Consider the following 25,541-nt stretch of genomic DNA (forward strand, 5'->3'; position numbering starts at 1 on the left):
TAACCAATCATGGGCTCCAGGAACAAAAAATGCATACAGATCAGCATGGCCCTTATGGGATAGCTGGCGCATGGGCAAACATATTGATTCCTTTTCAGCGGATGTAACCTCTATAGTTAATTTTCTGGCTGCAGAAGCTAGCAAAGGTAAAACTTACCGCACCATAAACTTATATAGGTCGGCCATCTCCTCTTGCCATCCTTACATCAAGGAAAAACCAGTGGGAGAACACCCTTTAGTCTGCCGTCTAATAAAGGGAGTCACATTTTGTAATCCTCCTTTACCAAGGTATAATTCTGTGTGGGATGTTAATTTGGTACTAAATCTATTTTTATTGTGGCCTGATAATACAGTTCTTTCATTGAAATATTGTCTGCAAAACTTACCATGTTGTTATGTCTTGTTTCTATCAAAAGACTTTCAGTTGTTAAAGCGCTCAACATTACCACTCGTCAATTGACTCCTTCAGGTGTTTTGTTTACAGTTCATAGACGTACCAAAACTAATTTGTCTACAGTGTTTTATCCCTATTTCCCTGACCTTCCTAAGTTATGTGTAGGTCAAAGCTTAAAGGTTTATAATCAAAGGACAGTCGATTTGAGATCATTCTCAGCATCCCAACTCCTCATTTCCTTCAGGAAAACTTTCAAGCCTGTATCATCTCCAACCCTCGTTCGTTGGGTTAAGTGGGTTATGTCCTTAGCGGGCATTGATACTTCCTCTTTTGGATTCATTCGGCCAGGGGAGGTATGGCTGTTAAGGCATTTTAAGCTGGTTCTCGGCTGGACGATATTCTCAAATCGGCTGATTGGTCAAACGATAATGTTTTTAAAGCATTTTATTGTAAGCCTGAACAACATGCTTCTTTAACGGTGATTAATTCCCTTTTAAAAAGATAATAAGAGCCTCTGTTCTTGTCAGAAAATGTAGACTTTCCTAGTAAGTTATGAAGGAAAGTCTTAATTTTCCCCAGGAACTTTTCTCGGTTCTAATGGCTTGTTGCATCATTTTCTCATTTGTTCCTATGTTCATTACTATTTGATCACTTGCACAAGAAAAGAGGGCTGTTCACTGACAAAATAACTACTGGGGGGTTGTCTGGTTGGTGATTGGTGGACTCTGTGGACTACGTTTTGTTTCCCATTGGCTGCCATTATTCGCCTTATGGGATTTGAAGTTTCTTGACTGCGCTGCTATTTAAATAAACAAGAAAAGAAAGGCATAATACTCGCCTCTGTGTCTTTAATAAAATTAAGACTTTCCTTCATAACTCACCAGGAAAATCTACATTATACATTATAACGAGTCAAATGGCAATCTTAAGGGATGAGTCTGCTTACTATTATCATAACAAAATAGATAAGTTGAGGGTGCCTTCATAACTGGAATTCTGACTCCGACTTCTGATGCTGCTTACACCTACCGTGGCCCTTTCATCATTTTGTAACATTAGAAAACATTCTCTGTACCCAGTTCTTTTCAAATATATGGCAATCTGTACGTGCCCATAATTTACACCTCCACGCCTCTAAGACCCAGCATTTCTGAAAATGATTTAAATTATCGTGCTTGGCGTACGAGTGGAGTTATTGCAAGTGGGATGGACCAATGTGCCAGGTCTGCTCCACGGTATATTTTCGCCATTCCAATTATGTTTACTCTGCATATTTGCCTCGCACTAAAGTATTGACAACTCCGCCCTCTAGTGCGCGCTTTCGGTACATTTTCAGTAGCACAGCACAGTCATCAAATTCGCCAAATGGAAGGTATTTATTTGCATTTTGCTGCTTTTAACAGAATGTCAGAAAAAATAGAGTTTATTCTTCTGCGCTGTGTTTTCACCAAATTGAAAGCAAAATGTCGCGTTTTAAAGGTAACGCCCAAGTTCTCTGCTTAAAAAGAAACTTTTCTGATTGTAATATTTACAGCTATGTCTTTTATTTCAAAGAACCCAGATCACTTCCTAGTTTGTCCACCTACAGTGTCTACCATTCTTTAAGTAACGTGCTGTACGTGTTGACGTCATGTTTTCGCTGTGGCTTGTGGGAGTCTATTCCAGCATGGCTTCCTTCGTGTCTGAGTTTTGCTTGTGCAGCCTTGTGTCAGGTCCAAACCGTAGACCCGATGTGGTCCTTGGGGTGGAAGCCGGTGGGGAGGAGGCCGATCGGCTCCTGGTGACGACCCAGGGTCGTACGGTGACCCTGTACAAGGTTAGTGGTTTGTAACAGGTCTGTTTGGATGGAGTGGAGATCCTTCTTCCCATCTTTTTCATCGACAACATTCTTCATTAGTTTGCTCTCAGTCAGTGTTTGCTTTGCAGATTTTTCATTTGTAATCATATTTTTCCTCTTGTTGCCGTGCTCCTCTTTCCAGAATATCCGTTAATGCGCGATGCCTTCATTTTAAGTTGCACTGCACCTCATTTGTAAGATGAGTACCTGGTTGTCCGATAATGTTACAAGATGAGTCTGTGTCACCAAGGTCCAGTGCTTCAGTTCTGTGTTTGCCTTTAGAAATTAGCTTAACTTCTAGAATCAACCTCACGAATGCTCAGTGTGATTGATATATATATCTTCATGCTTTGTGGATATACCGCGCGTTTTTTTTTGTAGCTTAATATATTGTTCTTTTTTACTTACCATCTCAAAATGGAATACCGTATCACGCCATATATTTTTCTTTTTTTGATTTTCTCTGCTCTAATAATTAAAGAAATGAAGAAATAAATGCTTTCGTGTGTGCCAGTTAAGTTAGTTACACTGAAGTGAACCAGAAGTTATAAAATACATCAAGTTGTGTATCGAAAACCGCGGATTGAATCTTGTGGTTCTTGCTGACCAGTTGATCTGGTAACCTTATTGACTGAGAGCAGTGCTGACTACTCTTGTGAATGAACTTCACTAACCAATCTAGTGTCTCGAGGGACCGTGTGGTAACTTTTGTGTGTGGGGTAAGGTTATGATGCTAATGCGTGGGCAGTGCCTATTCCCTGTGTGCTGAAAGCTTGTATTACTTCAAACTCGATGTCTGTTATGTGTTTGCAAGGGAAACTGTCATGCTAATGTACAGGTGGTACCTGTTATGTGCCATGGCAGGCCCACTTCTGTGTAGTTGTTGCTGGGTCAGGACAGTAATTCACTTCTAGTGAAGAGAAGCTTGTTCTTTAAGCTCCCCATTGAGCACTGTTTTCCCTTTCTATCTTATCCCACCTCACACTAGTTTTACTCATATAATGTTGTAAAGCACATGAGCTTCTCTAACACAAGTACCAGTTACAAGATGTGTCGCAGCAGTGTGTGTGCGCGCGCTTTGGCGTACACACATGTAATTTCTCATACTGTTAAATTAATTCTCTTTATATAGAATTAGAACTCCTACCAGTTCCATGATATAGTTGCCTATGATTGGTAATAAGGCAGATTCCCTTGCTGCAGTCTAGTCAACTGCAGAAAAGCAGGGAAGTTTGAACAATCGGTTGAAATATCTTCCTGTAACATGGGCAGTGGATCAGCTTTAACCAATTGCAAAAACAACAGATGATTGAAGCAATGCAGAACAAATCAAACATTGACTCCCAGTCACAGATCTGGATTAAATCCATCAGTTTTTTTTTTTGCTTGCCATGTGTAAAGAAATGGCTCCCTGTTGCAGTTACCCCCCACTTTTTGCCTGATACTGATGCTGACTTGACTGAGAAGTGTACTGGGACCCTGCTAACCAGGCCCCAGCACCAGTGTTCTTTCACCTAAAATGTACCATTGTCTCCACAATTGGCACAACCCTGGCACCTAGGTAAGTCCCTTGTAACTGGTACCCCTGGTACCAAGGGCCCTGATGCCAGGGAAGGTTTCTAAGGGCTGCAGCATGTCTTATGCCACCCTAGGGACCCCTCACTCAGCACAGACACACTGCTTGCCAGCTTGTGTGTGCTGGTGGGGAGAAAATGACTAAGTCGACATGACACTCCCCCCAGGGTGCCATGCCAACCTCACACTGCCTGTGGCATAGGTAAGTCACCCCTCTAGCAGGCCTTACAGCCCTAAGGCAGGGTGCAGTATACCACAGGTGAGGGCATATGTGCATGAGCACTATGCCCCTACAGTGTCTAAGCAAAACCTTAGACATTGTAAGTGCAGGGTAGCCATAAGAGTATATGGTCTGGGAGTCTGTCAAAAACGAACTCCACAGCTCCATAATGGCTACACTGAATACTGGGAAGTTTAGTATCAAACTTCTCAGAATAATAAACCCACACTGATGCCAGTGTTGGATTTATTAAAAAATGCACACAGAGGGCATCTTAGAAATGCCCCCTGTATTTTACCCAATTGTTCAGTGCAGGACTGACTAGTCTCTGCCAGCCTTCTGCTGAGAGACGAGTTTCTGACCCCATGCGGCGAGAGCCTTTGTGCTCTCTGAGGACAGAAACAAAGCCTGCTCTGGGTGGAGGTGCTTCACACCTCCCCCCTGCAGGAACTGTAACACCTAGCAGTGAGCTTCAAAGGCTCAAGCTTCGTGTTACAATGCCCCAGGGCACTCCAGCTAGTGGAGATGCCCGCCCCCTGGACCCAGCCCCCACTTTTAGCGGCAAGTCCAGGAGAGATAATGGGAAAAACAAGGAGTCGTCACTGGCCAGTCAGGACAGCCCCTAAGGTGTCCTGAGCTGAGGTGACTCTGACTTTTAGAAATCCTCCATCTTGTAGAAGAAGGATTCCCCCAATAGGAATAGGGATGTGCCCCCCTCCCCTCAGGGAGGCGGCACAAAGAGGGTGTACCCACCCTCAAGGACAGTAGCCATTGGCTACTGCCCTCACAGACCTAAACACACCCCTAAATTCACTATTTAGGGGCTCCCCAGAACCTAGGAACTCAGATTCCTGCAACCTAAGAAGAAGAGGACTGCTGAGCTGAAAAACCCTGCAAAGAAGACGGAGACACCAACTGCCTTGGCCCCAGCTCTACCGGCCTGTCTCCCCCCTTCGGAAGAAAACTGCTCCAGCGACGCTTTCCCCAGGACCAGTGACCTCTGAATCCTCAGAGGACTGCCCTGCTCTAAAAGGACCAAGAAACTCCCGAGAACAGCGGCCCTGTTCACCCAAGACTGCAACTTTGTTTCCAAAGGAGCAACTTAAAGACAACAGCGTTTCCCGCCAGAAGCGTGAGACTTGCAACCCGGCGACCCCAACTCGACTGGTGGAGAAACAACACTTCAGGGAGGACCCCCCGGTGACTCCGAGACTGTGAGTAACCAAAGTTGTCCCCCCCTGAGCCCCCACAGCGACGCCTGCAGAGGGAATCCCGAGGCTCCCCCTGACCGCGACTGCCTGACTCTCAGATCCCGACGCCTGGAAAAGACCCTGCACCCGCAGTCCTCAGGACCTAAAGGATCGGAACTCCAGTGCAGGAGTGAGCCCCCCCCCCCCTTGCCTGCCTGCATCGCTGAAGAGACCCCTTGGTCTCCCATTGATTTCAACGACAAACCCGACGCGTGTTTGCACACTGCACCCGGCCGCCCCCGTGCTGCTGAGGGTGTACTTTCTGTGCTAACTTGTTCCCCCCCCCCCCCGGTGCCCTACAAAACCCCCCTGGTCTGCCCTCCGAAGACGCGGGTACTTACCTGCTGGCAGACTGGAACCGGGGCACCCCCTTCTCCATTGAAGCCTATGCGTTTTGGGCACCACTTTGAACTCTGCACCTGACCGGCCCTGAGCTGCTGGTATGGTAACTTTGGGGTTGCTCTGAACCCCCAACGGTGGGCTACCTTGGACCCAAACTTGAACCCCGTAGGTGGTTTACTTACCCGCAAGAACTAACAATTACTTACCTCCCCTAGGAACTGTGAAAATTGCACTAAGTGTCTAGTTTTAAAATAGCTATATGTGTTTTATTTGAAAAGTATATATGCTATTGTGATTATTCAAAGTTCCTAAAGTACTTACCTGCAATACCTTTCATTCAAAGTATTACATGTAGAATTTGAACCTGTGGTTCTTAAAATAAACTAAGAAAAGATATGTTTCTTTACAAAAACCTATTGGCCTGGAATTGTCTCCGAGTGTGTGTTCCTCATTTATTGCCTGTGTGTATGTATAACAAATGCTTAACACTACTCCTTTGATAAGCCTACTGCTCGACCACACTACCACAAAATAGAGCATCAGTATTCTCTTTTTGCCACTATCTTACCTCTAAGGGGAACCCTTGGACCGTGTGCATACTATTCCTTACTTTGAAATAGTGCATACAGAGCCATCTTCCTACACCACGCCATTCCAGTTTGAACCCAGCCATAAGCAAATCAGTCTTGACCTTGTTCCCCATTGGACAGTCCAGCCCAAGCTGCCAGGCCAAGTCCTTCCTGGAGCAGAAACTAGGATCCTGGGACCGGTTTCAGGGTATACCCCTTCATTAGCCAGGCTAGCTTGAATCGGGTGGCATAACAAGCACAGGATTCTGTTTTACTTTTCACTAATGACCAAGCTGAAATACTCATACACTGACAAAAAAATATCTGGAATGCACTTCTTAGTCCAAAGAAGACATTCATTATTTCACTACGCAGGGTTCCTAAAAGGAGATTAGCATGTTGAAAGCGCACGTTTAAAAATAGTTGCAACAAGGAAATGAAAACATTCACGACTGATTCTCCACTGCAATATACATGGCAAATATATGTATCTATATTGTAATGCAAAGCAAATAATTAATAAAAATGCATCCCTGTAGGTCCTGTCAGGTGCTTCATCTTTCTCCTGCCAGCAAGCCGATGACCCCGTTTGACTGTGAAAGAGAAAGGGAGATCTCTACCCTCACGGGAAATCTATATCAGGCATCCGACGTCTGAATCCTGATTGAGGTCTTTGAATCTCCTACTGTCGAACTGGGCCTGTTTTATATCTTAAAAAAAAACAAAGAAGGAGCTTTATGGAAAAACCCCTCCTGTTGCACAAGAAGTATTCAAACATGCTGGCTAGTTTAGGTATGCTTTGAAAATAACAGGTTGGGATTTGGCCATAATCAAAGCAAGACCGTTCCCTGCCATCTGAGTACATTCTTATCAACCAAAGCCCTTGGTGAAAAAAAAAGCACGAAAACAGACAGACAACGTGGAAAATCACTGGCATCCTTCAACATGGCAGTGTCTAATGCTACGATAAAGTCAAGAGGCAGAATGAAGCTAGGGCTAAACTGAATACAAAATGGAGTCTGTAACTGGTGAACACCGGACAGCTAGGCCAGGTGCAGGGTGGCGCAACACGAAGTCAGTGGTCAAAACACATATTTAACTACAGGTCCACCTCTGGGCATACCCATCCCACTTAGGGTGACAGATGCAAAAACAACAGATGATGGATGGAATGCAGAACAAATCAAACATTCACCCCCCAGTAACAGATCTGGGTTTACTATATCAGTTTTCTTGCTGACCATGCCACTCCAGTTTGAACCCAGCCATGTGCAAATCAGTCTTGACTCTGTTCACCTTGAAAACAGTCCAGCTCCCACTGCCAGGCCAAGTCCTCCCTGGACCATAAGCAAGCATCCTGGGACCGATTTCAGGGTATCACCCTTCATCATTAAGGCTAGCTTGAATCTGGTTTCATAGCAAGCATGGGACCCACGCCTGGGCATACCCTTCCCACTTAGGCTGATAAGTGATTCAGCCAGTTATCGTAAATCATAATTTAAGTATTTAAAATTGTGAAGAGTTATCCCAGAGGGTGTAATCTACTTGCAAAAACTACCCATTAGTTTATTTTGGCTGGTATTCCTGAACATCTTGGACATGAGATAATTAAATGATCTACAAGAAGTTAGATGCTTTCTGTAAGTAAACAAAACATCTAGTGATGCATTAATTTAGATGTCTGTTGCATCTAAATTAATTTATGCAAATTATGGATGTTAGCACAACGAGACAACAATTTGAAACAATACATGGAGAGTTTTTGGGTTGTAGTGAATCCTAGTTTGTTTTAATGGGATTAAAGGAGTTAACTTTGCCTTTGGCTTGCAGACTCGTGCCCCCGTCACCTAGTGACTTTTAACCTACTTAGCTTGCTCTGTCTTAGCCCATTTAATTAATCTAAGATGGCTGCCTTGTTTATAGTTAGGCCACTTGTTATGCTTTGCATTATCAGTGCCACCATGCTAAGACGTCAAGATCAAGCAACAAAGACAAACGCACAGTAGGTGTTCACACTTATGGATTTTCCCTCTCTATACTTTCGAGGGATTTGTTTATAATTGCCGTCCCAAGCATGTCTGTTATCTATTGTTTGGGAACACGCCTACGTCAGGGGGCCTGGTAGATCTGTATAAATACATCGCACTTTAGACAGATAATCAGAGGGATTCCAACCAGAGGGCATCTCCACCATCGCTGATACCGATGCTGCACGTCGTCTTGACACTGACCCAGTCTTCGTGTCCCTGCGGAGTCTGAGATAGAGACCTCATTCAAAGGTAACAAGGGTTTGGGGCTCCTCTCATGGACATGGCATTGGCAGATTAGGTTTAGCAAACCCAGCTCTCCTTTAGGTAGGATGTTAGGCCTATCACATTAGGGTATTAGGGCATATTACATCTCATATTTCTTTTACATTCATTGCAAGATGGTGGGGGTCTTTGTAATAATGATTCTCGTCTTCACAATTCTGTTTCTTGCACTATTCATTATCCTAATCATTGCAGCCCATGCAACATGTCACAAATTGCAGTTGTGTTAAATAAAAACTACTGAAACTTTACTGCATCTTTGTCATTGCCTGTGTTTGTATGATGCATGATATGTCTGTGAGAAAGGGGTAATCTCCGTTTAACCACGACATTCCCTGAGATGTCTTATTCTCGAGTCCATGCGTAAAGGCTGCCGCAAATCACCTTTTACTATTGTGTTTCTGGTGAGGTACTGTTATTTTTGCAGTTTAGTTGGAAGATGTGGATTTAGAAGATATATAATGCGGTACAGTAGAAAAGAGTATTGCCTCCTAAGAAACAGTTAATAAACCTTGATATCTTAAAAAAAAAAAAAAAGTGCAATAAAATAAGCTTTAATGAACTAATAGAGCTCGATATTTTAAACAGTAAACATGAGGAAATACTGTGGTAGTGAGAGTGATCAAGTCTTGTAAGGAAATGCCTCCTTGGCATGGTTGCCCCCTGACTTTTTGCCTTTGCTGATGCTATGTTTACAATTGAAAGTGTGCTGAGGCCTGCTAACCAGGCCCCAGCACCAGTGTTCTTTCCCTAACCTGTACTTTTGTATCCACAATTGGCAGACCCTGGCATCCAGATAAGTCCCTTGTAACTGGTACTTCTAGTACCAAGGGCCCTGATGCCAAGGAAGGTCTCTAAGGGCTGCAGCATGTCTTATGCCACCCTGGAGACCTCTCACTCAGCACAGACACACTGCTTGCCAGCTTGTGTGTGCTAGTGAGAACAAAACGAGTAAGTCGACATGGCACTCCCCTCAGGGTGCCATGCCAGCCTCTCACTGCCTATGCAAGTATAGGTCAGTCACCCCTCTAGCAGGCCTTACAGCCCTAAGGCAGGGTGCACTATACCATAGGTGAGGGTACCAGTGCATGAGCACTGTGCCCCTACAGTGTCTAAGCAAAACCTTAGACATTGTAAGTGCAGGGTAGCCATAAGAGTATATGGTCTGGGAGTCTGTTTTACACGAACTCCACAGCACCATAATGGCTACACTGAAAACTGGGAAGTTTGGTATCAAACTTCTCAGCACAATAAATGCACACTGATGCCAGTGTACATTTTATTGTAAAATACACCACAGAGGGCACCTTAGAGGTGCCCCCTGAAACTTAACCGACTGTCTGTGTAGGCTGACTAGTTCCAGCAGCCTGCCACACTAGAGACATGTTGCTGGCCTCATGGGGAGAGTGCCTTTGTCACTCTGAGGCCAGTAACAAAGCCTGCACTGGGTGGAGATGCTAACACCTCCCCCAGGCAGGAGCTGTAACACCTGGCGGTGAGCCTCAAAGGCTCACCCCTTTGTCACAGCCCAGCAGGGCACTCCAGCTTAGTGGAGTTGCCCGCCCCCTCCGGCCACGGCCCCCACTTTTGGCGGCAAGGCTGGAGGGAACAAAGAAAGCTACAAGGAGGAGTCACTGGCCAGTCAGGACAGCCCCTAAGGTGTCCTGAGCTGAGGTGACTCTAACTTTTAGAAATCCTCCATCTTGCAGATGGAGGATTCCCCCAATAGGATTAGGGATGTGACCCCCTCCCCTTGGGAGGAGGCACAAAGAGGGTGTACCCACCCTCAGGGCTAGTAGCCATTGGCTACTAACCCCCCAGACCTAAACACGCCCTTAAATTTAGTATTTAAGGGCTACCCTGAACCCTAGAAAATTAGATTCCTGCAACAACAAGAAGAAGGACTGCCTAGCTGAAAACCCCTGCAGAGGAAGACCAGAAGACAACAACTGCCTTGGCTCCAGAAACTCACCGGCCTGTCTCCTGCCTTCCAAAGAACTCTGCTCCAGCGACGCCTTCCAAAGGGACCAGCGACCTCTGAATCCTCTGAGGACTGCCCTGCTTCGACGACGACAAGAAACTCCCGAGGACAGCGGACCTGCTCCAAAAAGACTGCAACTTTATCCAAAGGAGCAGCTTTAAAGACCCCTGCAATCTCCCCGCAAGAAGCGTGAGACTTGCAACACTGCACCCGGCGACCCCGACTCGGCTGGTGGAGAACCAACACCTCAGGGAGGACCCCCGGACTACTCTACGACTGTGAGTACCAAAACCTGTCCCCCCTGAGCCCCCCCAGCACCGCCTGCAGAGGGAATCCCGAGGCTTCCCCTGACCGCGACTCTCTGAAACCTAAGTCCCGACGCCTGCAAAAGACCCTGCACCCGCAGCCCCCAGGACCTGAAGGACCGGACTTTCACTGCAGAAGTGACCCCCAGGAGTCCCTCTCCCTTGCCCAAGTGGAGGTTTCCCCGAGGAAGCCCCCCCTTGCCTGCCTGCAGCGCTGAAGAGATCCCTTGATCTCTCATTGACTTCCATTGCGAACCCGACGCTTGTTCTAACACTGCACCCGGCCGCCCCGCGCCGCTGAGTGTGAAATTTCTGTGTGGGCTTGTGTTTCCCCCGGTGCCCTACAAAACCCCCCTGGTCTGCCCTCCGAAGACGCGGGTACTTACCTGCTGGCAGACTGGAACCGGGGCACCCTCTTCTCTCCATTGAAGCCTATGCGTTTTGGGCACCACTTTGAACTCTGCACCTGAGCTGCTGGTGTGGTAACTTTGGGGTTGCTCTGAACCCCCAACGGTGGGCTACCTTGGACCAAGAACTGAACCCTGTAAGTGTCGTACTTACCTGGTAAAACTAACAAAAACTTACCTCCCCCAGGAACTGTGAAAATTGCACTGTGTCCACTTTTAAAATAGCTATTTGTGAATAACATGAACAGTATACATGCAATTGAAATGATTCAAAGTTCCTAATGTACTTACCTGCAATACCTTTCAAACAAGATATTACATGTTAAATTTGAACCTGTGGTTCTTAAAATAAACTAAGAAAAGATATTTTTCTATAACAAAACCTATTGGCTGGATTTGTCTCTGAGTGTGTGTACCTCATTTATTGTCTATGTGTATGTACAACAAATGCTTAACACTACTCCTTGGATAAGCCTACTGCTCGACCACACTACCACAAAATAGAGCATTAGTATTATCTATTTTTACCACTATTTTACCTCTAAGGGGAACCCTTGGACTCTGTGCATGCTATTCCTTACTTTGAAATAGCACATACAGAGCCAACTTCCTACAAGTCTGCACTGGGCTGGAATTTCTAATAAGGAAGGAGTGTGTGCGCATTGAAGTGGCAGCGTGCAAAATGAAGTGGACCCCCAAGGAGAGTGCAACCTGAGCATGTGTGACTTGATTGAATATAGACTTGTTCCTAATGAAGGGCATTGCTGCTGAATGAATTTGTGGTTTTGTTGCTTCTTTTAAGTGACCCCTGGAGACACGTTATTACTTTGCAGTAGATTTTTATAGATTTGTTACTACAAAATGCAGTTTCCTTCCTTGTTTGCTATGTAAATTCATTTTGTGCTTCTTTTGGTGTAAAGTATTTTGAAAAAATATCTGTTTCTTGCTTACTTAGGTATCAGATCAAAAACCACTGGGCAGTTGGACAGTAAAACAAGGGCAGACCATAACGTCCCCTGCTGTATACAACTTTGCAACTGGAGAGTATGTTGCAGTTCATGATAACAAGGTGGTAATCTTTTTACTATTTTAAAATTAATGACGTGCTTTATGTGTGAATATTAAAAATGTCAGGGTTTTCATACCACATTAAGCTCAATATATTTGTATCCCTTAAAAAATGCAGTTATCATGTTTCAGAGTAATTTGCAAGTATGCAATTGAGATCTTGAATATCTTGCTACCTCTGAATTTTGTTGCTTGTATTGTGTGATAACCTCTAAGATATTCATACTTGCAGGAATAGCCTAAAGGGGGTTATAATATGACTAAAACAATCTGAAATTCGAATTGAGCTTCGTACTCTTTATATAAATAAATTCCTGTTTGTTGTAACATTCCTTCTAGTTTTGTTTGGCATTGTGTAAACTTGTGAACATCATCTTCTTCCCTTTTTTTTTGCAGTCAAGACTAAATTATTTTCCATTTTCCAGGTTCTAAGAATATGGAAAGATGACAATGTTAATTTAGAAAAAGTATTTAAATCAACGGTATGTCTTTTTCTAAATTTGTTTGCTTTTGAACATTTGTTTTGAATGTAATTTAAAAAAAAATGTTTTTTCTTCCTTTCTTTCTTTTGCTTACTCTTTTTATGCCGCTCCTCTGTGTCTTGAAATCAGTGTGTTTTTTAAATCACGCAACCACAAACCTCATGGTAGAACAAATGCACCACAATTTGCACAGTAGAATAAATGCATTTTATTAAGATGCTAGCAGCAATGTCCCGATATGCACGTGTGTTACTTAGTTTTTAATGTTGCTTGTTTTTAGCAAATGTGCAATATAAGATTTCCACCTCCATTTTATGAAGTTCGGAGACGCAAAGTTACTTAATTTAATTTCCATTTTCATTTTGATGTTTTTTATTTTTTTTATTAACAAGACCAGTTTTCACACCTGCTTGAGATTGTTTTGCAGACTTGTAGTATGTAATCGATAATGCACAATTTTAGTAGTAGTTGCCATGTTCTACCAAGTACTTTGAGAGTCTTCCAGAAGTTAGCAGGCATCTTACACTTTCTGCTGCTACTTTCACTACATCAAAATATGGGTTTGGCCATATATGTTTCTGAACATCCCTGTATGTTTTCCTAGTGCTTTCCATATTCGTTCAAGTGCTTTTCGAAATGCTCCATTTGATTCATGTTTTTGTTGACATCAGAAATTAACTTTGATGTCCGTGAGATAACCAAAATGTACATACTTCTTTTTGAGTCATAATGGCAACCGTTGTCTTTACCCACACTGTGGCAAATCATGGTTGTGGCAGCAAATTGTAGTCAAGGCAATGTCTTCTACCTGTACTCCTGTGATAAAGTTTTCTTCAAGCTCTCCCGTGGAACAAGTCCATTCACTCCCTATATAATTAATATTCATGGCATTCATCATGTATGAAGGATGCCTTTGCTATTTGTGTGTTTGTGTATGCATAGTGCAAATCTGGCGAGCATTAGAGTCCACGGGACCCCACATGTGTGCTTCACCAGATGGTGATCTTCTTTGTACAGGGTTGGTGATGCTCATTTCAGATATCCAAGTGTGCACATACACTCTTTTGCCCTCTGATCTAAAGAGATGTACCTGATGGATGGGGAAGATAGCCAGACCATTCCCTTTGCCTCTAGTGCAGGTTCACCCTATATGAGTGAAACCAACCCCTCTTCTTTTTACGATGCTGTGGCCATCTATTCTGACAACCACTCTCCAGATTGTGACCAATTCGCTTAGTTTGAATACCTATTAATTTGAGCAGCCATGAATTGTTGGTAAGGAGATTTTTGGTGGTGGGCTCCCCTTAATATTTCATTTCTTTGCCCCCTCCAGTGGAGCAAGTGGAGAGCTCTGGGGAGTTTGAATCAAACTGTAATCTTGAAAATAATCTTACATGGAGTCTTACATTTGTGTCCATGAAGATACATGTCATGAAAACTCTTGTTATGTGATGGAAGTCAGATGACATGGATTGTGTTCCAAAGATTTTGTTTGAACATAGTTGGGGAGAAAAAAAGAGGCCGTATTGCTGAATGCGCAATGGAGGAGACAATCTCATTGTTTAAAAAAAGAAGAGAGAAAAATAAGCTCCATACTTCAAGAAAAAAGTGTGGATGAGATTGTTGGTATTCTAAGTTTTTGTGTTAAGCTAGATAATTCACTTTAAGAGGTACTCCGAAAGAACATGCCTGAAAGTCACTAGTATGCCCATGTATCCTTGATCCAGGGAGCAAACAAATTAACAAAGTAGGCATAGTTAGACAGTGGAGCACCCGTAGTCCTTGATTACCTAAAGGGACATGTCACAATTCTCATATGTATTGGATCATGGTTTAATAGACCCTTTTGGAGGAGGCAACTCGAATTGACACTTCAGTCGATCATATTTCATAGGGTTAACGTTTATATGTAATTGGCTCTGTTAAAAAGACAGAAAAGACTTATTAAAAGCCTATCTTTCTATGAAATGCTTTTAAGAAAATAATATCTTATGCTGGTTTGTTTCAGATCCTGCCACAGTTGGATATATTATGTTTTTGACTGTCATAAAAATCTTAGATGGTGAAAAAGAAAATTTGGTGGAATACTCAGACACTGATTTTCAGTGTGTGAGTTTTGAACATTTTCTCAAGCTACTCTGCTGTGCATGATTGAAAAACTCTTGCACACCCCAAGCTATAAAATGCCAAGCTTCTGTTCGCTCTGCAGTTATCGAAGGGTGTCACTCTCCATTAGTTGGTTTTTCCAAGGCTTGGAAAATCATAGAGGGCTGGCTATAGATTGGCATAAACAGCACTGGCATAACTCTTTTGGTGACTGGCTCAAAACTGCAAAAGACTTTCAGTGAGGAGTGCCAGCTTGAAGATGCGGTTGATCCTAAATATTGAAAGTTTCACTTTTGTGCTTTGCTGAAGTTCCCCTGCATTTTTTTGCAATCTGTCAAATTTATTCTGTGACAAACACTCTTCTGTATTGTTTTCTGCTCACAGTCGGCAGTATATTTAACTTAAACTCATTAGGCACTGCTAGGAAGTCTGGCTTTGCTGACTAGTGTGCCGGTTGAAAAACCATGGTGGAGAGAGGCAGAGCTACGCAGCTAGTACTGCACTGCGATTTGCCACAAGACTGTTCTTAAGCAGGAAGGGTGTTTGAGTGGTGTGATGACAAAACACTCAGTCATTGTTCTAGATGGACTGAAGGCTGGCCACACAGCTCAGTTTTCATTTGCTTGTGAAATACTTTAATTTTAAATTATCAATGCTTGGTAATTTATTTTTACCTAGAATCACTTGAAGATATATCATCCTTTGATGGGTGTCACTTGGAATCTGTGCACTTGATGTTTTGTACAGTTTCAAATTAAATGCTTTTACCATAAATTCTGGTCGTCATCAGTGCTTCCTTTGATCCTAGCTTTGACAAATTTGAGATCTGTGTTAGGTTCTGAAGGAAACCATGATCTTAAACTGAGGGTGGGTTGAGATAATGCTGAAATATGTCAGCAAGCTACATCTGCCTCAAAGTTTATTTCTGCAGGTAACAAAGAACATAATACTAGTGAAAGTGTTGGGGGGGGGGGTTGAGGGGAGTGGAAGAGTGGTAATAGGGTGGCACTTGGTTGGGGGGGGAGGGGTGGTGTGTTGAATGAAGATGGCATTTCAATATGCACTGTAACTATACTCCTGAGCCACAACTTCTACACTGAATAAACTTGATGCTCAAGTAGAACTGCCGCAAATACGTGTAGGCTTCTTTTTGTCACTAGAGTGTCACTTGTGGCTGAGCATGAGTCAGACTGGCGTCAGCCCGTCGGTAACCATGTTCCTGGTGGACATGACAGTCTCCTGGCGGTCGAACCGCCAGCGTTGTTATGTGGCGGTTGGCCCGCCTGGAGTGCGTTGATCTGACTGCCACCACGAGGCTAGCAATGTCAAGACCGCCAGCCTCCTAATGAGGCCCTTAGTATCTTAATTCAGTAAATCATGCATTTGGCTAATTAAAATGTTGCATAAACCTGAGATGGGCAGTTTCTGGATGGCTGCAAGAATTATTGTATGTATACAGCGCTTACTACCCCAGACGAGACGCCGAAGCGATTTTCGGCGAGTAGCACACTACTCCAGAACCCAAAAGGATTAGTCGTGAATTAGTATGGGGAAATAGGAGTACAGTATTAGTATAGGGAGGTATGGGTTAATTTGAGCGGAGGGCCTGCAAATCTGTTAGACGGATTGAATAGAATAATGGAGGGATAGAGGAGGGAAGAATCCAAAAGTGTTAATTGGGAGATCATAGTAGTAAGATGAGGTTTGGGATGAGTCACAGGAGAGATAAATGAGGGAGAATTTAGTAGGGTTATTTGGGAGTTCATAATAGTAAACTGAGGTTTGGGTGAGCCAGGAGAGGTAGAAGAGTGAGGAGTCTAGGAAGGGTTATTTTGGAAATCACAGTAGTTGAATGATTTTGGGATTAGTCTTGAGAGTGGGGATAGAATATAGATTGATAGAGGGATAGGGTGATGGAGAGTGTGTAAAGCTTTCCGCAGAGTATTTTTTTTCTTCTCTTGTACAGTGGGCCTAAAATTATAAATGTATAGATGCATGATTGCATAGTAAGGGAATATACGTGTAAGAAATATAATAGATTGAGATTTAACACACACACTTTCAAGAGGCGCAGTATTTGAAGTTAATTTATTTGTGGACTTTTCTAACATTATTTTATCTTTCCTCAATATTTCAAGTAGTGAAATGCTTGTAGATAAAGATTTAAAATAATATTTACCTATTGTGATGGAGTAGTAACAGACTCATAAGTGTCTAATCAAACAAGTCATATAGAAACTATGAAATGACCTATTAACATGTTAAGTGTAGAATAACGTGTGTATGTGTATATATATATATGTGTGTGTGTGTGTGTATATATATATATATATATATATATATATATATATATATATATATATATATATATATTCATTCACTGGAAAAAAACAAAGGTCACAGGGATGCCACAGGTAGGTTCTGAATTTCCTCGCACAAAACCACAAACTCAGCTCAGTCCTGGTCAACTCACACCCCCGCCCTGCACAGTTTTCTCATCAATAATTTTATTGCAAATGTTGCAGTAATAAGATCAGTGATGCCATAGAAGGTGTCATCAGTGGTGTAATACGTGGAGTAATTAGCTGTGCATGACGAAGGCGCAAGTTATACTTACCTTAGTGCGTGAGCCATAGTTATTTGAGCCAACCAGAGCTGCAACTGCTGAATCTCCACGGCCATGTGCGTGGAAATCCAGAACCCAACCACAACATCCCTGCAAACTCTTGGCCTCTTCAGTGAACTTCTGTGTTTTTTTTATTTTTTTTTCTTTTGTTTTTTTTTTTAGTATGCACACACGTAAATATTAGCCTCACTGTGCACAGCCTTCAGCGCAGTGGGGGTTGGTCGCGGGGCTGGCCTATGGCCAACCCTCCTGCATGCACCCAAACCCAAGTTGCGCACAGCCTTCGCCGGTGCACATCGTGAGGTTGGATGCCGTGGGTGTTCAAATTTTTTATTTTCTGGATCTACCTGTGGTACTGCAGATCAAACAGAAAGAAAGGGCAATTTTGTGCCCACGAGGGGTCCCTGAGGGACCACTATGTATCCTATGGGGTTAGGATACCTGTATCCTTACACCTAATGTGTTTTTACTCTCTTTTCCCACTCCAGAGCCCATGTGACAAAATGGCACTTGCAACTTTTCTGTCTGGTTGTGGCCAGCCAGTCAAGGCCTTGCTTTTCACCTGGATCTGCGGATCCAAATTAATCTGAATCCGTGGAGGATCCGCTGCCCTATATATCTGTATTTTTAAAACTCTAATATCTCATAAACTACTGAACAGATTTTCACCAAATCATATTTAGGAGTAGGCCAGCAGCCGCTTTCTGAATGTGTTGTAGTTTTTTCGTAGTAGATAGAGATGATCCACGGTAGAGGCCGTTGGCGTAATCCAGTTACGATAGTAGCCTGCACTTTGTGTGGAAATCCGAGGTTTGGGAGGATGCGTTACAGAGTTTTTATGGTGATGAAGCTTGCTCTTGCTAATTTGCCCACTTCAGCATTCATTGTTAACTTGGAGTCCATGGTAATTCCAAGGTTTCTAACTTCCTTAGATACTTTGTGAGGTGGTTCCAGATCATCAGGCCATGTACACAGTGGGTCATAATTTTTTCAGTTGCCACGTGAGTATTTTCGTTGTGGAAGAATTCAGTTTGAGATGGCTCCATGTCATACACTGATCAATGACTCTGAGGCATCTGAAGATTGTGAGTTTCCAGCATCTTTGGGGGCGCTCCAGCTTAAGGAGTATTTGTGTTATCTGTATAGTTGTAGCATGTGAGTTGAAATTCATTGATAATTGCCAGTATTGACATCATACAGATATTGAAAAGCATGGGTGAGATTGAGCCTTGAGGTACCCCTGCTTTTGTGAAGTAGGGTTTGGACAAGAGAGAGGGAGTATGGATGACATTTGTTCTGTTTTGAAGGTAGGATGTGATCTAGTTAAGAGCAGTCCCCTCTATACTGACCTCATAGAGTCTTTGTATTAGGGTGTCATGGTCATCTGTGTCAAAAGCAGCTGAGAGGTCCATGAGAAGTAATGCAGCAACTCCAGTGCAGTCTATTGTGTATGAAGATCATCCCTGTTGGCGAAGTGGGCAGATTCAGTACCTCTTCCTGGGCGAGATCCAGTTTGGTAGTCTGAAAGTATGGCGTTATCTTCAACGAATTGTGACATTTGGGCGAATGCTGCTCTTTCCATCAGTTTGCCCAGGAAAGGTCCATTTGAAATTAGTCTGTAGTTGTTTGGGTCATGCGGGTCCAGGTTTGTTTTCTTCAATAATGGGTGTATGTATGCCTTTTCTTTCTATTTTTTTAAGGTCTTCAGGAAAGATTCCTGTAGTTAAAGAAATTGATGATCCTTTTTACAAGTGTGACAGTAGCGGTAGATATGAGAATATTCTTGAAGACGTGTGGTAGACAAGGCGTTAAAAAGGCCTGCTTGCTTTGACCAGATCCATTAATTCACTTAGTAATATTTGTTTGAAGGAGTGTAGAGACTGGGTTGGCTTACTCTTGAAGGGGATTTTTGGAAACGGGTTGGTGCTGGTAGTTCTCCTATGTTTTAAATAGGAGTCCAATGTGCCTGCCTTGGTTGTGTAATGATTTTCCAGTTTGTCAATGAATTCTTGAGTAATGGGATGAGTTCATTCCATGCATTTAGGTTTTCAAAATTCGTTGAGAATTGTATAAAATTATTTATTTGCAGTGATAGCATTTTTAATTTTGAGGAGTAACTTTTTTTTAGCTTTTTTGTTTGAAGATTTGTGTATTTTGTTAAGCTTGCCTAGGTGAATTTTGTCTTGAATGTTGATTGTTTTGTGCTAGATTTGTTGTAGCCTTCTGATTTGTTGTTTCATCTTTTTAGTTCTGTATTTCTACAAGGTGCTTGTTTTCTTTTGTCCTGTTTTGTTTTTTGGGGCGGTATTAGGATATTGAAAGCTTCTTGTAGCCGCTCTACCTCTGTTTGCTGTTGGTTGTGTTTCTAAATATTCAAAATTGAGTTTGTTCCTTGGTCAGTAGGTGGATGTATGAAAAGTGGTCTTGGGTGTATTGACTTGTGGTGTTTTATGTTGGTAAGTAACGAAAAGCTAAAATAGTTGAAGGCTAAACAGCTGAAAAGGGCTTGGTATAGCATATCTTTGTAAGAGTGTAGCTTTCCTCTTAGAAAGATATGCTATACCAAGCCTTTTTTTTTAGCCGTTTAGCCTTCAGAAGTATCAGTCAAACATCATGAATATAGCAATGAGAGTAAAACATAATTGCATGCGTGTTTTTTGCCATAGCCTAGTAAACATTTCAAAAGATTTAAGAGGAATTGGTAGGGAAATGCAAGCTGTGTTTAGAGCCTAGTGAAAATTTGTTAGACCTCTCTTTTTAGGGAATGAGTCACGCACGTGTCAAGAAGCGATAGAGTTGTGAGCTTTCAATTGTGTTGCAAAGGGTTGTCAAATATATTGAAATTGTTGCTAAAATGCCCATTTTAACTTTTTATGTAGATTTTAGATTTTTATAAATTTTTATTATAATGCAATTTGTCCTGACTAACTTAACTGTGATTAACTAGTGTTTTGCATTTTGTTCAGTTGTCCATGCGGGTAATTTTGAGTTATGAGGGAATTTTGTGTGATGATTTTAAATAGTTACATTTTTACTTACTGGAAAAAAGTAGACTCTCTTGAGCCTTGGTTGAAATTCGGACACACTTCTAACTAAAGATCGTACCCTTTTGTTGCAGCTGTCAGAGGATGTATACCATATACATTCAGTTCCTAACATTGAGCCATTGGTGCTGTTCAAGAAAGGAGCTATCCGATTTCTGGACACGTTATTGGCCTCACCCCAACAAGAAATTCCAGACACCATCTCGGAGGGAGAGGTCATTCGGTGAGTTGTAATAATTATTTTGAAAACAACTGGCCATGCTTAGTTTAGTAAAACTTTCTGCTGGAGAAACGAAATGCTGCTATGCATGTGTCTGTGTTTTGGGAATTTGCCTTTGAGGCAGCCTTTACCCAAATGTTGTTCATCTGTTAGTGTATACCATACTCCAGTTATGTCAAACTTTAGTCAGGCCAGTTGACCATTCCACTGGTTGACTTTACATTTAGAAAATGTCAGTCTTAGGTTGGATTTATTTGGTATGTCTTGTTTACACAACAAAATGCATAACCTTGAGAAATGTTTTCATATTGAAGATTTTTGCTTCTATCATGGTTCTAATCTTTTCCGTCTTCCTATAGAGGAGACTACCCCTTTTTATGGCAACCCACCCAAGTAGATTTCCATTTATCCTTGTGTTGAAGCATTTTTTAAACATTTACATTTTTGGTGCAAAATAAGTGATGTTGAAAAATGAATTTTATGATGGATCAAATACAGAAATGTAAAAAAAAATGAGTACACTTGAAATGAGTTTAGCAAGTGTGTTTATAAACATATTTGGATTAGGGCACTTTTTGCTGAAATCTCCATTTTATTTAATGTGGATGTTGCTTGCCTCTCACTCCTGTTTCTTCCCCCTCCCATTTTTCTTTGACATAGCTGCAGTAACTTTCCTAATATACACGTATTGTGAATGAACTTTTCAACGTTTCTAATCATGCAAAGTGCCCAAGGTTTCTTGTGCTGTTGTTCCACTGTTGGGTTTGTACTGGTGTGTAGTCCGATGTTTAGAAATGTTGCATATTAGCTGACAATACGGTGCTGAGGCTGTTCAATGCTTACTTAGAAATGGGATAGATTTATAGGCCTTTTGATGGCTACACAGTCTGTGATTTGTCTCATATTGTTTGCTTTTAGTGATGTCACAGTGAAACTGCAGATCTTTCTAATTTCCTATGCAGGAATTATGCATAGGGGGGTTAGCGAGACACTTTAACTTTTCTACCAGAAATGCTGGTGCATTTTTCTAATGATTTTGCTGTTCACTTGGGACTTAAAATAATTCTGACTTTTTATTATCTACTCTGCAATTGAGTCTTAGTGACTTTTAATCTAATTTCTGTACTGCTTGATTTTTGAGATTTTTAAGTAAAATCCTTTCTTTTTCCGGATATAGGACCCAGTTGTTGAGTGGTTCCAGTTACTTATTTGCTACTTTGCTAAATTTATGTTGAGTCTGTTAATGGGGAGGGTGCCTCTTAAAGCACGATCAACCCGGGAGAAGCAGAATTTGGGGTATTTTTGGTTCTTGGGGTGTCTAGAACCTGGGGTTCTGTGTTCCTCTCACTGTAGTCCTTTGTATCTCTTGTTTTTAACAATTTCAGGTGCAAAAGAACACACTCACTTTACTCTTTATCCAAGTGTATCCCAGTAAGAGAAATGCAGCATGTCTTTCATTTGCCAGATGTGCTGTTTTCTTCACAAGAACTTGTTTATCTGGAAGGACCTTAAAGTTTTTTTTCCACACTACTTGGCAGTTCTGTTTTTACTGGTGAAGATCCATAAAAAATTATGCAGTTGAAAAAATGGGACATAGGATTTACAGTGCCATATGCTGATCTTGTTTCTGCTGTCTTTTGTGTACATTACACTGTCATATTGTACATGAGCTTAGAACAGTCCCAGGTTTAGGGAGTAAACCATGCCTTTCTGAGGATCCAGGGGTTATTCCTCACCATCCCTATCATTTTCTTTGTCTCCATAAACTTCTCCTCCTACATAACTAGTAAGTTGGCTATAATGCTTCTGAAGCAAATTAAGGAGATGACTGCTAAAAGTAAATGCGGATTAATAAGACTGTATCTGCCACAATGCTGCTTGGTATTATTGAAGGCAGACGCTTATGAAAAGGGTATATCCTCAAAAGCTAAACAAAAACATCTAAAATAATTCTCAATTTATTATTTTTAAAGATGAATACCTGGAAAAAAGAACACTTCCCAAAGTATTTGTTCCCAAAGTAAATTGAAGTAAGAAAGGTTTGAAAGGGTTAGGGACATAGGGTGTAGGGCAGTGGTTCCCAACCTGTGGTCTGGGGACCCATGGGGGTCCGTGAAGCTTTCTCAGGGGGTCCACAACTGCTTAAAAATTTTAAAACTATTAACAGATTAGGTCCCCAGCTTTCAGTAAAGACTCATTTGGAGGTCCCCGGATTCCAATAATAAATCAGTGGGGGTCCCCGGGTTCTAGTAATGATAAAGTGGGGTTCACAGAAGTCAAAAGTTTGGGAACCACTGGTGTAGGTGTTAAGGATGTCAGTTTAGGAGTTTGAGGTAGAAAGGTCAAGAGTTTGTGGTTAAGGATTTGGAGTAGGTATGGTAAGGGTTAGAAGTAAATTACAGATTGATTTTAGTCATTCCTAAAGTGATCGTTGTATAATTTGTTTTTTTTGCAAAAAAAATTCTGCACATGCAGTTTTTGACTTCTGGTGTATGTGTTGCATTTTTTGGCTTATTTTACTTTTTTCTTGACAGTTAAAACTATATTGTATTATATTTATGATATGGTAAATTTAGGGACGAGGTCCAAGAGCTCTTTCGAAGGAAGCAGTCAATAACATGCGCTTGGTAGTAGTTGATTACAGATTATGGCAAATAAATTAAGAAACAGTCAACTAAAATCAAACAGTAATACAACACTGATGTGTATACAAAAATACAGATTAGCATATATGCAGACTATATGGTTTTCATACATGAGTGAAATAAAACATTCACATACATTTCAGTGTTAAGATTGGAACAAGGCTCAGAAATTAAGCAATGAGAAGAACAACATGGTTGGCTCTAGTATGCAGTTTAAATGGACATGAGTGAACAGATGAAGAACAGAGTTGCATTTTAGTGTCATTAGAAAAGAATACTTCTAGTATCCTTTTTGAAAGCAGAATAGGTAGTGTTAGTGTGGATAGGTCAAATAGTAAAATCCCATATCTCAGATGTGCTTGCTGAGAAGAGCTGAGTTGCCTTGTTTTTTCATGACAGAGTCATAATTCCAGTATATTGAACCATGCAATTTGGGTGCCGCAGCGAAGAGCTTTGTGTACAATACAGGTCATATCCTATACAGTTGCCCAAACAAGTGGTGCTTTGGCACATTGTATTTCAGGATAGCTTTTTATTGGGATGCACAGCACTATTTTCCATCTCGGGGTACATGCTTCCTCTCACACTCGTAGCCACCCATCCAAATGAAAAGAAAATGGTTGTTTTCAAAAGGAACTTTTAATGTTATTTTCACTCACTGTTCGGGAGTGGCGCCCTTAGACACTAAAAGCAATTTTACCATTGGTTCCAACAAGATTTTTCCAACTTGGAGTTTAAAGTTGGTTTCTGTTGTTTAGCAGTGTTTTTTCTATTTTATGTTATTGTTATCATAAACGCTTGTCCTTAAATATCTAGTGAAAACTTTATTTCCTGCGTTTGAGTGTTATAAAATGAAGAGTAAACTCTATTCAGTTGGTTGGAAACTTTGCATTTGATTCCAGTCACAATTTATCCTAAAAAATCTATTTGAAAATAAGCGTAACTTGATTACAGTTCTGCTCCATACTCTTGGAGGTTTCAAAAATGGTTTGCCTTGGGTTGCAGATTTGCATTTAGGGTATTAAGTAATGGCATTTTCAGAAGATGCCACTTCTGAACTAAACTTGAATACTTTTTTTAAACATCTTTATTTAATTTAAATATTTTAGGTTAATATCAGAGAAAGCACCAACTGTAAACACTTAACGAACATGGCTGTCTCAAGTCCTCTCCTTCCCCTGCCCCCACAGTACTCAAATAGGTGCAAGAAACGTCCACGATGTTGCACACTCCAGTTCTCTCAGCTGGATATCTCAGCCTGTATGTCCCCATGAAGGTGTTGCCAGTTAACCAGAGTACAATCTGCCTCCTTAAAAGAGGCATTACTACCATTGCCTCCCAGATCTTAGGCTGGTGTGCTCCAGCAGCATTGTACACTGACAATTCTCATTCCCCCTCAGGACTCCCTCCGTACCTGACGGAGGCAGCAAACTCAGAGGCCCAGCTGACTCTTCCCTCATACCTCCACTTGGCAGTAACCCAAAACTGAGTGCAAACGCCTTTCAGTCAGAGCCCTCTACTCCCAGCTGAGGAAATCATGAATGATCTGGGCCCAGGTCGCTAGGTCTTACTGTGGCTTATCGTCGTGCTTGGTCCCTTTGAGCTATAGTTTCTCAGTCAAGTCCCATTCCACCACGTCCCTTGTCTTTAACTTGCAACTAGGCTCCCTTGTCCTCAGCCACTGGCTTGAACTCATTTTTACTAAGAAAAAAGCAGTCTGGTTCCAAAAATGTTGTGCCTCTTGAAGCAAATGTAGTTAGCAAAATGTTTCCAGCCCCTAGTCTTCCACAAAAGGTGGGGTTGACTTTGAGGCTGCTGTGGCTTTGATGTAGAAAGCTAAAGTGTGTTTTCTTTTTGATTTGGCTTTTGGAGCTGTTGCTTTGAGTGCCTTGATCAGAGAACGTTTATGCTTGTATGAGTCTTATCTGAACCTCTTTTTCTCTTAGAACTGCTTTATTTTTTATTCAACTTTTGATCGTCCATATACTGGCACTGGTGGATTTGATGCAGCTATACTTTGAGCTGAGGGCATAGATGCAACATATTTTTCTGTTTATGCCTCCTTCTAGTCAAAGAAGGTAACACAAAGTTTGCATTATAGCCCCACAGAAAGTCGTTAGCAACTGTAAGGAAATGCCTCCTTGGCATGGTTGCCCCC

The 25,541-nt window shown here is 41.9% G+C and overlaps 1 protein-coding gene across 1 annotated transcript in view; it reads left to right on the top strand.

The window, feature by feature from the left end:
- Window positions 1-2,012: 2,012 nt before the first annotated feature.
- NOL11 (nucleolar protein 11) overlaps window positions 2,013-25,541 on the top strand; it is a 425,248-nt gene continuing 401,719 nt past the window's right edge. The window contains exons 1-4 of the mRNA XM_069199905.1: window positions 2,013-2,210; window positions 12,148-12,261; window positions 12,686-12,742; window positions 20,593-20,741. Coding sequence (XP_069056006.1) covers window positions 2,025-2,210; window positions 12,148-12,261; window positions 12,686-12,742; window positions 20,593-20,741 — 506 coding nt within the window. The 5' untranslated portion in view covers window positions 2,013-2,024. The remainder of the gene's footprint in view (window positions 2,211-12,147; window positions 12,262-12,685; window positions 12,743-20,592; window positions 20,742-25,541) is intronic.

The sequence above is a fragment of the Pleurodeles waltl genome, chromosome 7 (genome assembly GCF_031143425.1).
Source record: "Pleurodeles waltl isolate 20211129_DDA chromosome 7, aPleWal1.hap1.20221129, whole genome shotgun sequence".
In the NCBI taxonomy this organism is placed as follows: Eukaryota; Metazoa; Chordata; class Amphibia; order Caudata; family Salamandridae; genus Pleurodeles; species Pleurodeles waltl.